Below are 12662 nucleotides of genomic sequence, written 5' to 3' on the forward strand. Positions count from 1 at the left end.
GATACCCACGATGCTAGGGAAGCAGCAAAGGCAGTTGAAAAAACTGCAGAACTTGAAGAGCAGATAGGTATTGTGTAATTGCTTTTGACTTTACGTTTTATTCTTGTGACTTCGAGCTTATTCATGTTTTGTATTGCAGCTAAATTGTCTCCTCCCCCGGAGCCCTTTGAGTCACAAACGACCCCCAAAGCAAAAAGCGAAGATGAAATTATTAAGATGGCCGAAGCTATTATGGACAAAGTTGTAACTCAACTACTAAACGAAGCTGCGGAAGTAGTTCTAAAAGAAGACTAGCTATTGTTGTAAAAACATTTGGAGTACTGATGTAGTATTTGCTAAACATAGTGTGTAATATTCTATAGTTTTGAAAGTAATATATATATAAGCTGTATGTAATTCAGTTCTTTACGATGCATGAAACTTTACATACATACCGTTTTTTAGCCTTTGGCGAAAAAACACCTTCCCTTCTTTTCATGCTTCGTAAAGAATATCCATATTCGTGAAAATATTATGCTTCGTAAGCAATAGATTTCCTCCGCTACTAAAATTGACGAAACTGCACTTCTTCAAACTTTATTTTGTGCCTTGGCACAATTTCTTCGAAAACAATTTCCGAAGGTTATCATTGTATTCCCCTCTTGTGCCATTGATGCAATATGATGTATGATGTCATGTTTATGCGAATGATGTGATGATGCTATGGTATGAAATGATGACATTTGTGCCGAAGGTACACACATTCCCACAAAAGAATACAGTCTCTTCGCCGTTTATTTTTCGGCTTCACCGTTTATTTTTCGGTGTATCAGCGTTGACTTTTCGCTGTAAGCCTCCCTTGGGAGCTTCTTCGCCTTTTATTTCGGCGGTATCATCGTTTATTTTTCACTGTAAGCCTCCCTTAGGAGCTTCTTCGCCTTTTATTTCGGCGGTATCAGCGTTTATTTTTCGCTGTAAGCTCTGCATTCCCTTTTGAACGACTTTTAAGCAGAAAACTTACGCTGCGTTCCCTTAAGAATGACTTTTCGAGCAAAAAACTTACTCTGTGTTCTTTTAAGAACGACTTTTGTTGCTTCGTCAAAGCTTTTGGAACTTCGTCGATTTATGAGAAAGGTATATTACATTATGATAATGACGAAGCTATTACAAGAAATTGAAAACAACAAAAGAACTAAGCTTTCAATGATTGCTCCTTATTGAAAAAGGTAAATGACAGCAGATGTAAAAACTGTTTCAGAGGTAGGATATATCTTAGTAGATGTGCTTCGATTCTGGCACAGTACTGTTGACTGTACGAGCTTCGGACTGCTCCCTGAAGTCTCGTTGCTGGTGAGTGTGTTGGCTCCCTTCTGGCTGCTGGCCTTGGGGATAAACAGGTTGCATTGGTGGTGGAGGTGGAGGCTGTTGCCAAGATGCCTGAGGTTGACTTGCCGAAGCAACAGAAACTGCAGGATAATTACCCACGTACTCTGGAATATACGGTGAGTGGTATGAAGCAGTATCCAGAACCTGCTTCAGCTGGCTCTGTTGGGCTGCAGCTTCTGCTATCTCTTTTTGTTTCTGGATGGTGACATGGCACATCCTGTTATTATGGCCCTTGTCCTCACCGCAGAAAAGGCAATAAATCTTCCTGGGCTGATCCCCAAACCTTACTCCGAAGCCCCTGGCGCCTCTGCCCCTTGGAGCTGGGGGCCGGGGATAGCTTTGTTGCTGCCCCGAAGCCTGGGAGGAATATTGCGGCCTCTGTTGCTGACTTCCCCTGTCATCATTCTGAGTAGAGTGGATAGATCTGACGTGCCTAGGGTGGATTCTCCCTCCGAAGCCCTGGTCATTTCGGAGAACCTGTAAGCTTCCTCCCTTCTTTGTCGAAAGTCATTATCTGCTCGGATATATTCATCCATCTTTTGAAGCAATTTCTCTAGGGTCTGAGGGGGTTTCCTGGCGAAGTATTGGGCTGTAGGTCCTGTCCGAAGCCCCTTAATCATGGCCTCAATAACAATTTCATTGGGCATCGTTGGCGCCTGTGCCCTCAGTCGTAAGAACCTTCGGACATACGCCTGAAGATATTCTTCATGATCCTGAGTGCACTGGAACAGAGCTTGAGCAGTGACCGGCTTCGTCTGAAACCCTTGGAAGCTGGTGATGAGCATGTCCTTCAGCTTTTGCCACGATGTAATTGTTCCTGGCCGAAGAGAAGAGTACCAGGTTTGTGCAACATTTTGACTGCCATGACGAAGGATTTCGCCATGACTGCAGTATTGCCACCATATGAAGATATGGTTGCTTCGTAGCTCATCAGAAATTGCTTCGGATCTGAGTGTCTGTCATACATTGGGAGCTGGGGTGGTTTGTAAGACGGGGGCCAAGGTGTAGCCTGCAGTTCAGCTGACAGAGGAGAAGCATCGTCAAAGGCAAAATTTCCATGGTGGAAATCCTCATACCAGTCATCCTCGTTGACGAAGCCCTCTTGGTGAAGCTCTCTGTGCTGGGGCCTTCGGTTTTGGTCATCCTGAGCAAGATGACGAACTTCTTCAGAGGCTTCGTCTATCTGCCTTTGCAGGTCAGCTAGCCAAGCCATCTTTTCCTTCTTCCGTTGCACTTGCTGATGAAGCATCTCCATATTCTCGATTTCTTGGTCCAAGTCGTCCTCCTGAGGCGTTGAACTGGTGGCCTTCCTCTTCTGGCTTCGGGCCTCCCGAAGAGAAAGGGTCTCCTGGTTCGGGTCCAGCGGCTGCAGAGCGGCAGCCCCTGTTGCTGAAGCTTTCTTTGGCAGCATGACGAAGGTCGATGCTTGCCGAAGGTGGTCGAAAAGGGTTCACCGGAGGTGGGCGCCAATGTTGGGGACTTGTTCTCAAATGCTATGAGTTAAGAACAAGGCAACACAAAGAACGTTAGAGTCCTTCGTCCTTCGAAGCATTATTCCCTCGGGATATAATGATTTTCGGACGAAGGTTATGAAGGACAAACCTTCATCAACACAACACAAAATAATGACGAAAGAATCATATAAAGTATAAGAAATGACATAGACAATTATATATTATTATTAACTCATTTCTACTTTATTACTATGGAAAAATAGAAATGATTTCAAATTACAAATGTACCTTCGGCTCGAAAGAAGATAAAAGTACAAGTGTGATGCAAAAGCAAATGCCAAGTCAGCGCATGAACAGTACGGGAGTACTGTTCATCTATTTATAGGCACGGGTCGCATCCCATGTAAAATTACATCCAGGCCCTTTGCATTTGCTAATAACTCTATAGTAATTCATCAGGGTCTAGATAGCCTTTTCCTCTTTAAGTCGGTTTCCTTTTTCCTGTCATCATGCCGAAGCTTCCTTGCACACAGCTTCGGCTCTGTTTCATCCTTCGTTCCCCTTGTCCTAAGAGTCCATGTCCGAAGAGTCCATGTTCGAAGGTACCTGCTCATGTATTGTACTCCAGAAATATTGTTAAATTACGTTTTTGAGGACCTTCGGAAGCCGAAAGCCTCCAACAACACACATACAACCTAGAGACGAAAACAAAGATAAAGAGGTGAAGCATGTCGCCATCATGTATCATTTGTCCAGTTTTCTTCTACCTACCTTGTGAACACAAACGTGGTTTCGATTAAGCCCAAACTCCTGTTCTCCATACTTTGTGAGATTATTTCGTCCCGCTTCAAGTAATGAAATTTGGTTATGTCTTTGTGGATTGGTTGACCGGACCACCATATTCAAGAGTGATTTTCTGTAGGTCAGGTTGGTGCGGTTTTAACACCAACAAATCTGGCGCCAACACGCCATGTCCAGTTGTGGCGTACCACAGCTGCGGCGGAGAAATCTAGCGCCAACACACGCCATGTCCAGTTGTGGCGTACCACAGCTGCGGCGGAGAAATCTGGCGTCAACACACGCCATGTCCAGTTGTGGCGTACCACAACTGCGGCGGAGAAAACGGCCGCCGCACTTGTGGAGGAGCACATAAATGAGGTGAAGAAGTCGTGTGTGCCATAACTACACGTGAACCAAACAAGCGCCAACCCAAAGCAGGCGCCACATGGATTGCACATCAAGTTATGACCTACTAGTCTAATGCACGATCAAGGGAGTGTTTAGTTTATAAGGACTAATTTATAGTCCCTCAAATTTATTTTATTTTAGTTTCTAAATTTCTAAATACAAAAACTAAAATAAAGTTTTAGTTTTCGTATTTAATAATTTAAAAATTAAAAGAAAATAGATGAATTAAAAATTAGTCTCTAAAAATCAAACACCCTCTAGGTTGGAGCGAACTACTCAAGCTTTTCTTCTGCTACATTGCGCATCAAGTGGCAACGATCCGTGTGCCTCTACCCCGTTCTGCTACAGAAGCATGGTGGGAAACCAAGCACGCGTCGTTCCCTTTGAATAACTGATTGAGCTAAAAAAATATATGTCAGTGTCAGGGTTGTGGAGAAACCATGAACAAGTACACGTCGTTCCCTTTGAATAACTGATTGAGCTAAAAAATATGTCAGGATTGTGGAGAAACCATGAATCTGCATGCATTGCTGATGTGAGCTTTGTAAATTATGAACGGATATAGTAGTTGTGGATGGCTGCTGTTGAAGCAGGTTAGGAACTTGTAAAGGTTTTTATGTTATGTTATTTCTCTAAAGTCCAAACACGACCCTGTTTTTTTTCTTTGGAATTTGGTCTAAACAAGTCTCTTTGTACACATTTCTAATCCTAGCGGAGCTTTGAGGTATGCATGCTTTTTTTTTCTCAAAACATCTTCAAGTACGCTGTAAGCATGTGGGTTCCCATCTTTATAATCCATTGAATAATAATTCATGCCTTTTCCATATGTCTAAACATATCATTATCCCATTGAATACTACATACCTTGTATCCCAACGTAACTACGTACAGCTCATTATTTTTGTCAATAAAAAAAGTGATATGCATATGCTAAACCTTCAGCTTACAAGCTCCAACCGCGAACATCCAAACAGAAATCAAACCTACAAAGATTTACTGGAAAACAAACAAAGAACGAACTCATAATTTTCAACAAACATTGTAATTTTTGGTCAAAACAGCATACAACGGCAGCACAGAATCTCATCCAAGAACACCACGACACTTCTCAGCAAACATTTTAATCAGAATTCCAATCCACTAGCGCAGGAACTGGTACGGAACTAACATATATATTTATTAAGAGTGCAGAACGTACGCGGTAGCGTACACAAGCAGCAGATATATCAAGCAGGAGATATTGCATACGTTGAGGTAGCATCAAGTGCAAAGAAAACCACAAAGCCAACCCCGCACCAACTGATGGCAGAAGGCCTCACTCCGCCGCCGCCTCCTCTTCCTCATAGTCGGCCTCCTCATCGGCTGTAGCATCCTGATACTGCTGATACTCGGAGACGAGGTCGTTCATGTTGCTCTCAGCCTCAGTGAACTCCATCTCATCCATGCCCTCGCCTGTGTACCAGTGCAAGAAGGCCTTCCTCCTGAACATGGCCGTAAACTGCTCACTTACACGCCGGAACATCTCCTGAATCGAGGTGGAGTTACCCACGAAGGTGGAAGACATGGAGAGGCCACGAGGGGGGATGTCACAAACGCTCGATTTGACGTTGTTAGGAATCCACTCCACAAAGTAGGACGAGTTCTTGTTCTGCACATTTATCATTTGCTCGTCTACCTCCTTGGTGCTCATCTTGCCACGGAACATGGCAGAGGCCGTCAGGTAGCGGCCATGACGTGGGTCTGCGGCACACATCATGTTCTTGGAGTCCCACATCTGCTGGGTCAGCTCAGGGACCGTCAGGGAGCGGTACTGCTGGGAGCCACGCGAGGTCAGCGGTGCAAAGCCAACCATGAAAAAGTGCAGGCGTGGGAAGGGAATCAGGTTCACAGCAAGCTTGCGGAGGTCAGAGTTCAGCTGCCCTGGGAAGCGAAGGCAGCAAGTGACACCACTCATGGTGGCACTGATCAAGTGGTTCAGATCACCAACTGCAGAAAAAACCAACAAAGGTTCACATCAGTGCAACACAGTGAGAGGTCACAACATGAATTTATATCTATCAATGATCTTGACCATGACTCATGAGAAAAAAAAACATATCATGTAAAAATAAATTATTAAAAATAATTACAAGGATTAGTACTAAACATTGCAGGTTGAACCAATGAACGATTACAGCCCAATATGCACATAGGCTTTTGTTTACCGTCATTTTCTGAAATGATGTATTGGTTCACCTCAATATTTCTTTATTAGCATACATTTTTCTTCAGGTAAACGCAATGTTTTTTACATTTTCCATATGACAAGAATTATGCAAGGCGCAGAAGAAATCCTATCTCTGAAATTCTTAACACATTTGACCTGCTTACAATTCAGCACCCCCTCATCAGGCAACAATATTTAGACTTGCTACGTAATGTTAAAGTATCCTGGTTTGTTCATCAATTAAGAGATCCACACCAACTTATCAGGACTAGGATAAATTCAAAAGCAGCATTTGAAGAAGCAAGCAACAAGGCCAATAATATGATAGCAAACATATTCCTCATGTCAAGCACAAGGCAACATTCAAAATGGCTAGCAAGTTGCAACTTGCTAAATACTCCTAGCTTACTGCAATGTGAAATTCTTTTTTAAGAACCCAGAAATATGAAATTCTGTTACCAAAACACGCGAATAAGGGGTACACCTAAGGCAAAAAGAAACAAGTTTCCATCGCCAAAATAAGGTCCACTAAGTCACTGACATGGAAACTAAGTTCTTCTATTTAAACTTAAAGAACCAATCAAGTTGGGTAGCGCACTGCACAAACAACAATGCTGAATCAACACTCAATTAGATAACAATCAAGCATGGTAACTAGATGTGACATGCTTGAGGGTGACAAACAAAATAGCCCACTGCAATATCAACTCAACAATACATATCTTTCGAAAGGGGTCCAGTAAGTAGTTCAGATAACAATATCAGCAAATTAGGAATAGGCTCCCAACTCCCCTGAGGACATTTCTGACAGTAGGCTTCCAACACCTAAGGCAAAGACACTAAGTTTGGCAACAAATGTATTCGGATCAGCAGGTTGGATCAGGATAAACACAACTACAAAATGTCTAGCAGGTTGGATCATAATCTGAAACATCAAAAGCACAGAAAAAATCTTTATTATTAAACAATCACATGATGCAATTAGAACCAGGTAAGGTAATCAAACTGTAAATACATGTATTCAACGCGATCAAATTTGGTGGAACAAATCGGCTTACAGCTGGGAGTAGTCAGCTTCAGCGTGCGGAAGCAGATGTCGTATAGTGCCTCATTGTCCAGCACCATGCACTCGTCGGCGTTCTCCACGAGCTGGTGGACAGAGAGCGTGGCGTTATAGGGTTCGACCACCGTGTCCGACACCTTGGGGGATGGGAAGACGGAGAACGTCATCATCATTCGATCCGGGTACTCCTCTCTAATCTTAGAAATGAGCAGGGTACCCATGCCAGACCCCGTGCCACCGCCGAGCGAGTGGCAAACCTGAAAACCTGATGGCACGAACAGATCATTTGAGACAGACAACGCAACAGAAATTCCGAAACACTGGATGATGGGATTCAGTTCAGATGATGAGAGATCGATACCCTGGAGGCAGTCGCAGTTCTCGGCCTCCTTACGGACGACGTCAAGGACGGAGTCGATGAGCTCCGCCCCCTCGGTGTAGTGCCCCTTGGCCCAGTTGTTGCCGGCGCCGGACTGGCCGAAGACGAAGTTGTCTGGGCGGAAGATCTGGCCGTAGGGGCCCGTGCGGACGGCGTCCATGGTGCCGGGCTCAAGGTCCATGAGCACCGCGCGCGGCACGAACCTACCACATGAAGCCTCGTTGTAGTAGACGTTGACGCGCTCCAGCTGCACGTCCGACGTCCCCATGTACCGCCCCGTCGGGTCGATGCCGTGCTCATCGCACACCACCTCCCAGAACTTGGAGCCGATCTGGTTCCCGCACTGCCCTCCCTGGATATGCAGGATCTCCCTCATCTTACTCTCACCTGTAAACACCGCAAAGATCAACGCGCGAAAGAGGGTAAATCAAGAGCTAATGATCCCCAAAAAGTCCCGAAGACGAATGAACCCAAAAAAAACCCGACGAAATCCACCAAAATTCAAGGATCCGAAGAAACTTGAGATCGGTTCGATTGCGGCATTACCTCGAGGGAAAAACGATCTGATCGGGCTAACTCTGGGGAATGTGGGGGGCGGTTGCGATCGGGACTCGGGAGTGAGCGCGTGTTCTGAGAATGGTGAGGCGAAATGCCGGGCGGTTTTTTATACGGTGGTGAGGATAGGTCACCGGATCGGACGGCACGTGGGGTTTCCCGAGGAAACCCAGAAGATCACATCCGTCCGATGCGGAGATCGGCGCGTAGGCTTCGCATGGGCCCGTTTGTGGCTTTGGATTTTGAATTTTGAAAGGTGGACGCTGGCTGTTTGTCTTTCCGTGTGAACCGATTTCACGCGGACCATGGGAAGTTGGAAAGAAAAAGGTTCATACATTTAATTTAGGGAGTCAGAGGTGTTTGTTTAGAGCAACTCCAGTAATTCTCTAAAATACTTCCTAAATCAATAATTTAGGTAGCTAACATAAAACTCCTCTCCAATAGTTCTCTAAGCTAACTTCTAAATTTAGCAACTTCTCATCTAACCTCATTTCCTTTTTACATTTGGCAACCAGTTAGCAACTCACTAAACAAAAATGTTGGCTGCATTATGTAGGTAATGAAGATAATTGCTGACATTTGTGACTTATTTTTTAATGTGGATAGATACAAAACAAAACTACAACATATATTTAGAAAACTATTAGAGAACTCAGATTTGTTTACTCCCAAAGTTATTTAGGAACTTCTTAAATTTGTGATTTAGAGAGCTAAAATTTACATAACTATTGAAGTTGGTCTTAGCATTATAATCTGTACAGATTATATAATCTAACAAGTTTTGAACTAACACTTAATTTAAAATTTATTGATTATATAATTTGAACATATTATAATCCTAAACAAACATCCCCTTAATAGCTAAAAATCATGATACAACATTTTCTAAAATTAGGTCCTCAAATATATAAACTTCTTAAATATCTCTATTTAGTCCTTAAATTTGAGAATTGTTTTGCACTTCCAATAACCTATTTGGCTCATCAATCATAGCGTCAAATCGCTTGTGTGCCATCGAGTGCGCACCCATGCATAAGTAATGCACTTAAAATGATTTAAATTGCGAAAATGATGAATTTACCATCGAGTTATCTTAATTTACATATATTTAACGGCTTAAGAATTGAGAATTGTTGGAGACTAAGGTCGTTTTTGTTCCTAATATGTATTTAGCAACTTACTAAATTAGAGTTTAGGGACTAGAGCATGAGTTTCTTCCTTCGTGCGTTCTCCCTCACACGTGCGAGCACAGCGAGCAGCTGGCCCAGCGCATAGCGTAGCATGCGCGAGCTCCTCTCACGCGCGCGAGCAGAACGACCAGCGTTGGCGCACATCGAGCAATGAGCAATCCCACACGCTCAATTCGGACCCAGGGTGCTTCGATCAAAGCATTTGGAGCTTACCACTACACTTGCATTTGCTTGTGTTATATATAAGAGAGATATTGTAAATAACTGTTAATGTACGGTTACCTAACTAGTAGAGACTTTATGTGGTTCTTTTGTGTTGCTGAAACTAGGATGAAAACATTCTTAGCGACAATCGATCATCAAACCAAACTCAACCGAAAGTGAATTACAGTATCGTTTTTTTGTTTTAACTAAGAAAATCTAAATGACATATTCGATTTAACTGAATGCCCACCTTGGACTAAAATATTAGGGCATGTATAATCCCTTTAATTAGGGGCCTTTAGAGGGTTAAGTGAAAAAAATGAAGAGATAGGATCTTCACGAAGAGCTCGTCTCTACACGACTTTCTATACATATTATTTTTGAACTATATTTATAATGTATAGGTTCTGAATTGTATCATGTAGTCTTGTTGTCTCTTATACTTAGAAAACCATACAAAGTCTCTAGGCTATATATGCCCTTAGGCCTATATTACTTCTCGTTTATCATAAAACAAAAGGTTAGGCTTACATAAAGAATTAGAGAGTTAGGCATCCCGAGTTTTTTTTGTAATTTAGTCCATTTTTTAAATTATTTACGTTTAGACCTCTAGACGACTTAATGTTGACCATATGCTTGGCGTCATAACCTATGGCGCCGAGGTAGCTGCCATATTGACAGCCAGGGCTGACGGGGCAGCCCACGTGGCCCCCTAGCTCAGCGCCACATATCTTGGGGCCAAGCTATGATTTATGCGCGAGCACCGTCTCCTTTCTCCATTCTCTCCTTTTCCTTTCTCTCGCGCGTGATCGCCCCGCCGCCGACCACCCCGCCTCCGCTTCACTAGCGCCAGTCGTGCTTCACCGGCCGCGCCCATGTCCCGCGGCCCTAGTGTCGCCTGCCCCGCCTCCGCTTCATCACACTTTTGCTTGTAATAAGCGGCCTATGCTTCTTCGGTGGCCTAAGACATAAACTTGTCCTCCTCCTCTTGCGCATGTGATCCTGCCTCAAATACCGCGATGAGCTCAGCCAACCTTGATGTGTCATCCTCCTCTTCCCCATGTAATCATGCCTCAGCGAGCGCGATAAGCTCACTCAACCTTGATGTGTTCTCCTCCATTAGCTCCACTGTCGCCATTTTTCCTGAATGTATCTTGCATGAGCCTCATATTTGAGATAGTTCACGGCACATCCAATCTTTGCAAATATAATGAGACAAATTAGTTTGCAAAGACAAGATAAATACAACGTACAAGCAAAACCAACATGTCCTTTTTCTCACTCACTTGCACTCAGACGTCCAACAAGATTCCCCAACATCTATTTATCGGCTCTAGCCGCCTCCCATTCCCTTGCATCATGTGCTCTCTTCTCATTTGTCGCCTTCAATCTCCTCCGCTCAACACACATCGAGCTATCATAACACATTGATTCTGCGAACCTACGCATCTCCTGTCTACGATTATAATGTAGGAATTGACGAGATGAGATCCACAACACATCTTCTGTCCCATTAGTCTCTTGGACTTTGTTGTATGCATCACCTCTTCTTTCTCGGCGTATCTCTCCCAACTGCATTTCCTCGTCTCCTACACAAAAAACAGTAAGTATGGATGCAACATTACAGTTGATGCAATCAAAAAGAAATACCAACCTCATCGTAATCTACCATATGTCCACAAAAATAGCCCACACCAAGCTCGAAAGGAACTAATCCATACTTAGCTTCAATACCACATTTGTAGAGTACTGGATCGGACTTCAACTCTTCCACCCACTCATTTTTTTTATTTTCCTTTGCCTCTGGCTCAAGCAAATGTGACCTAGGACCATACAACCACTCTCTGAAATTACTTACACTCACCGTATGGCTCCAGGAGATTAAATTAGTAAATTTGTGCAAAAAATAACAAAATTTTGGACATTTGTTATGCACTCACATAATTAATGTTGGGAGACATGAAGTACTTCACATTGTCCTCACATAAGACAACATGATCTCCGCAATCGCACTGAGGCGGAGACTCCAATCGTCTTTCTGTGGCTAAGTTCTTCTCCTCATCCGTCATTGGTGGCGGGTTCGAGAGAGGAGGCACCCAACGCTTAAAACGCTCATGTGTATTCCTTCCACACAACCAATTAGCGAAAAGGAGATATCGAGGGTCAAAATTTATCAGGACCGTCGATCCACTAGAAAAAACACCTCAAGTGATCCTACAGAAATGGAACGAAGCATTAGTGCACATGTAGTAAACATCAATAACACATGAGTCTTAAGCTACATACGTTAAAACCGTGTCTAGATGTTTGGATTGACATACCCAAGCCGATCTACCACAGTCAAAATTAGGCACAGGAATATCAGAAGGAACAGGAGCATCCTTGTTGGAACTTGCTCTCCGGTGCAAGGGGATCCAACGGGGGTGTGTAGTGACGTAAACAGGGTTCTCGCACGAGATGGCAATAGCTCTGTTAATCTAGCATCTCAAGGGCACTGTGCGGGGGTATTTATAGGTATCTGAGTGCCCAGCGTCCTGTGTTAAGGACGCATGTGCCCTCAGACACCTAGGTTATCCCCGGAATATTCCCATAAAGCGGGGTTACAGACCGTAATTACAGGGATGCCTTTACAAACTAGGCCCGTAACGCGCAGCGGCCTCGCAGGGCCTGTTACAATGGGCCGGATAATTGTCTAGCTCAGTCGGTAGAGCACAAGGCTCTTAACCTTGTGGTCGTGGGTTTGAGTCCCACGGTGGGCGCCAAATGTTGGAACTTGCTCTCTGGTGCAAGGGGATCCAACGGGGGTGTGTAGTGACGTAAACAGGGTTCTCGCACGAGATGGCAATAGCTCTGTTAATCTAGCCTCTCAAGGGCACTGTGCGGGGGTATTTATAGGTATCTGAGTGCCCAGCATCCTGTGTTAAGGACGCATGTGCCCTCAGACACCTAGGTTATCCCCGGAATATTCCCATAATGCGGGGTTACAGACCGTAATTACAGGGATGCCTTTACAAATTAGGCCCGTAACGCGCAGGGCCACGCAGGGCCTGTTACAATG

The 12662-nt window shown here is 44.0% G+C and overlaps 1 protein-coding gene across 1 annotated transcript; it reads right to left on the reverse strand.

The window, feature by feature from the left end:
• Positions 1–5167: 5167 nt before the first annotated feature.
• On the reverse strand, positions 5168–8279 carry TUBB2 (Tubulin beta-2 chain). Its single transcript, NM_001111956.1, is given in 4 exon segments — positions 5168–5993; positions 7272–7541; positions 7638–8042; positions 8202–8279. Coding segments are annotated over 3 exon segments (1335 nt in total). The 5' UTR covers positions 8032–8042; positions 8202–8279; the 3' UTR covers positions 5168–5322.
• Between the last annotated feature and the right edge of the window lie 4383 nt (positions 8280–12662).

Source organism: Zea mays, chromosome 8, assembly GCF_902167145.1.
Source record: "Zea mays cultivar B73 chromosome 8, Zm-B73-REFERENCE-NAM-5.0, whole genome shotgun sequence".
In the NCBI taxonomy this organism is placed as follows: domain Eukaryota; kingdom Viridiplantae; phylum Streptophyta; class Magnoliopsida; order Poales; family Poaceae; genus Zea; species Zea mays.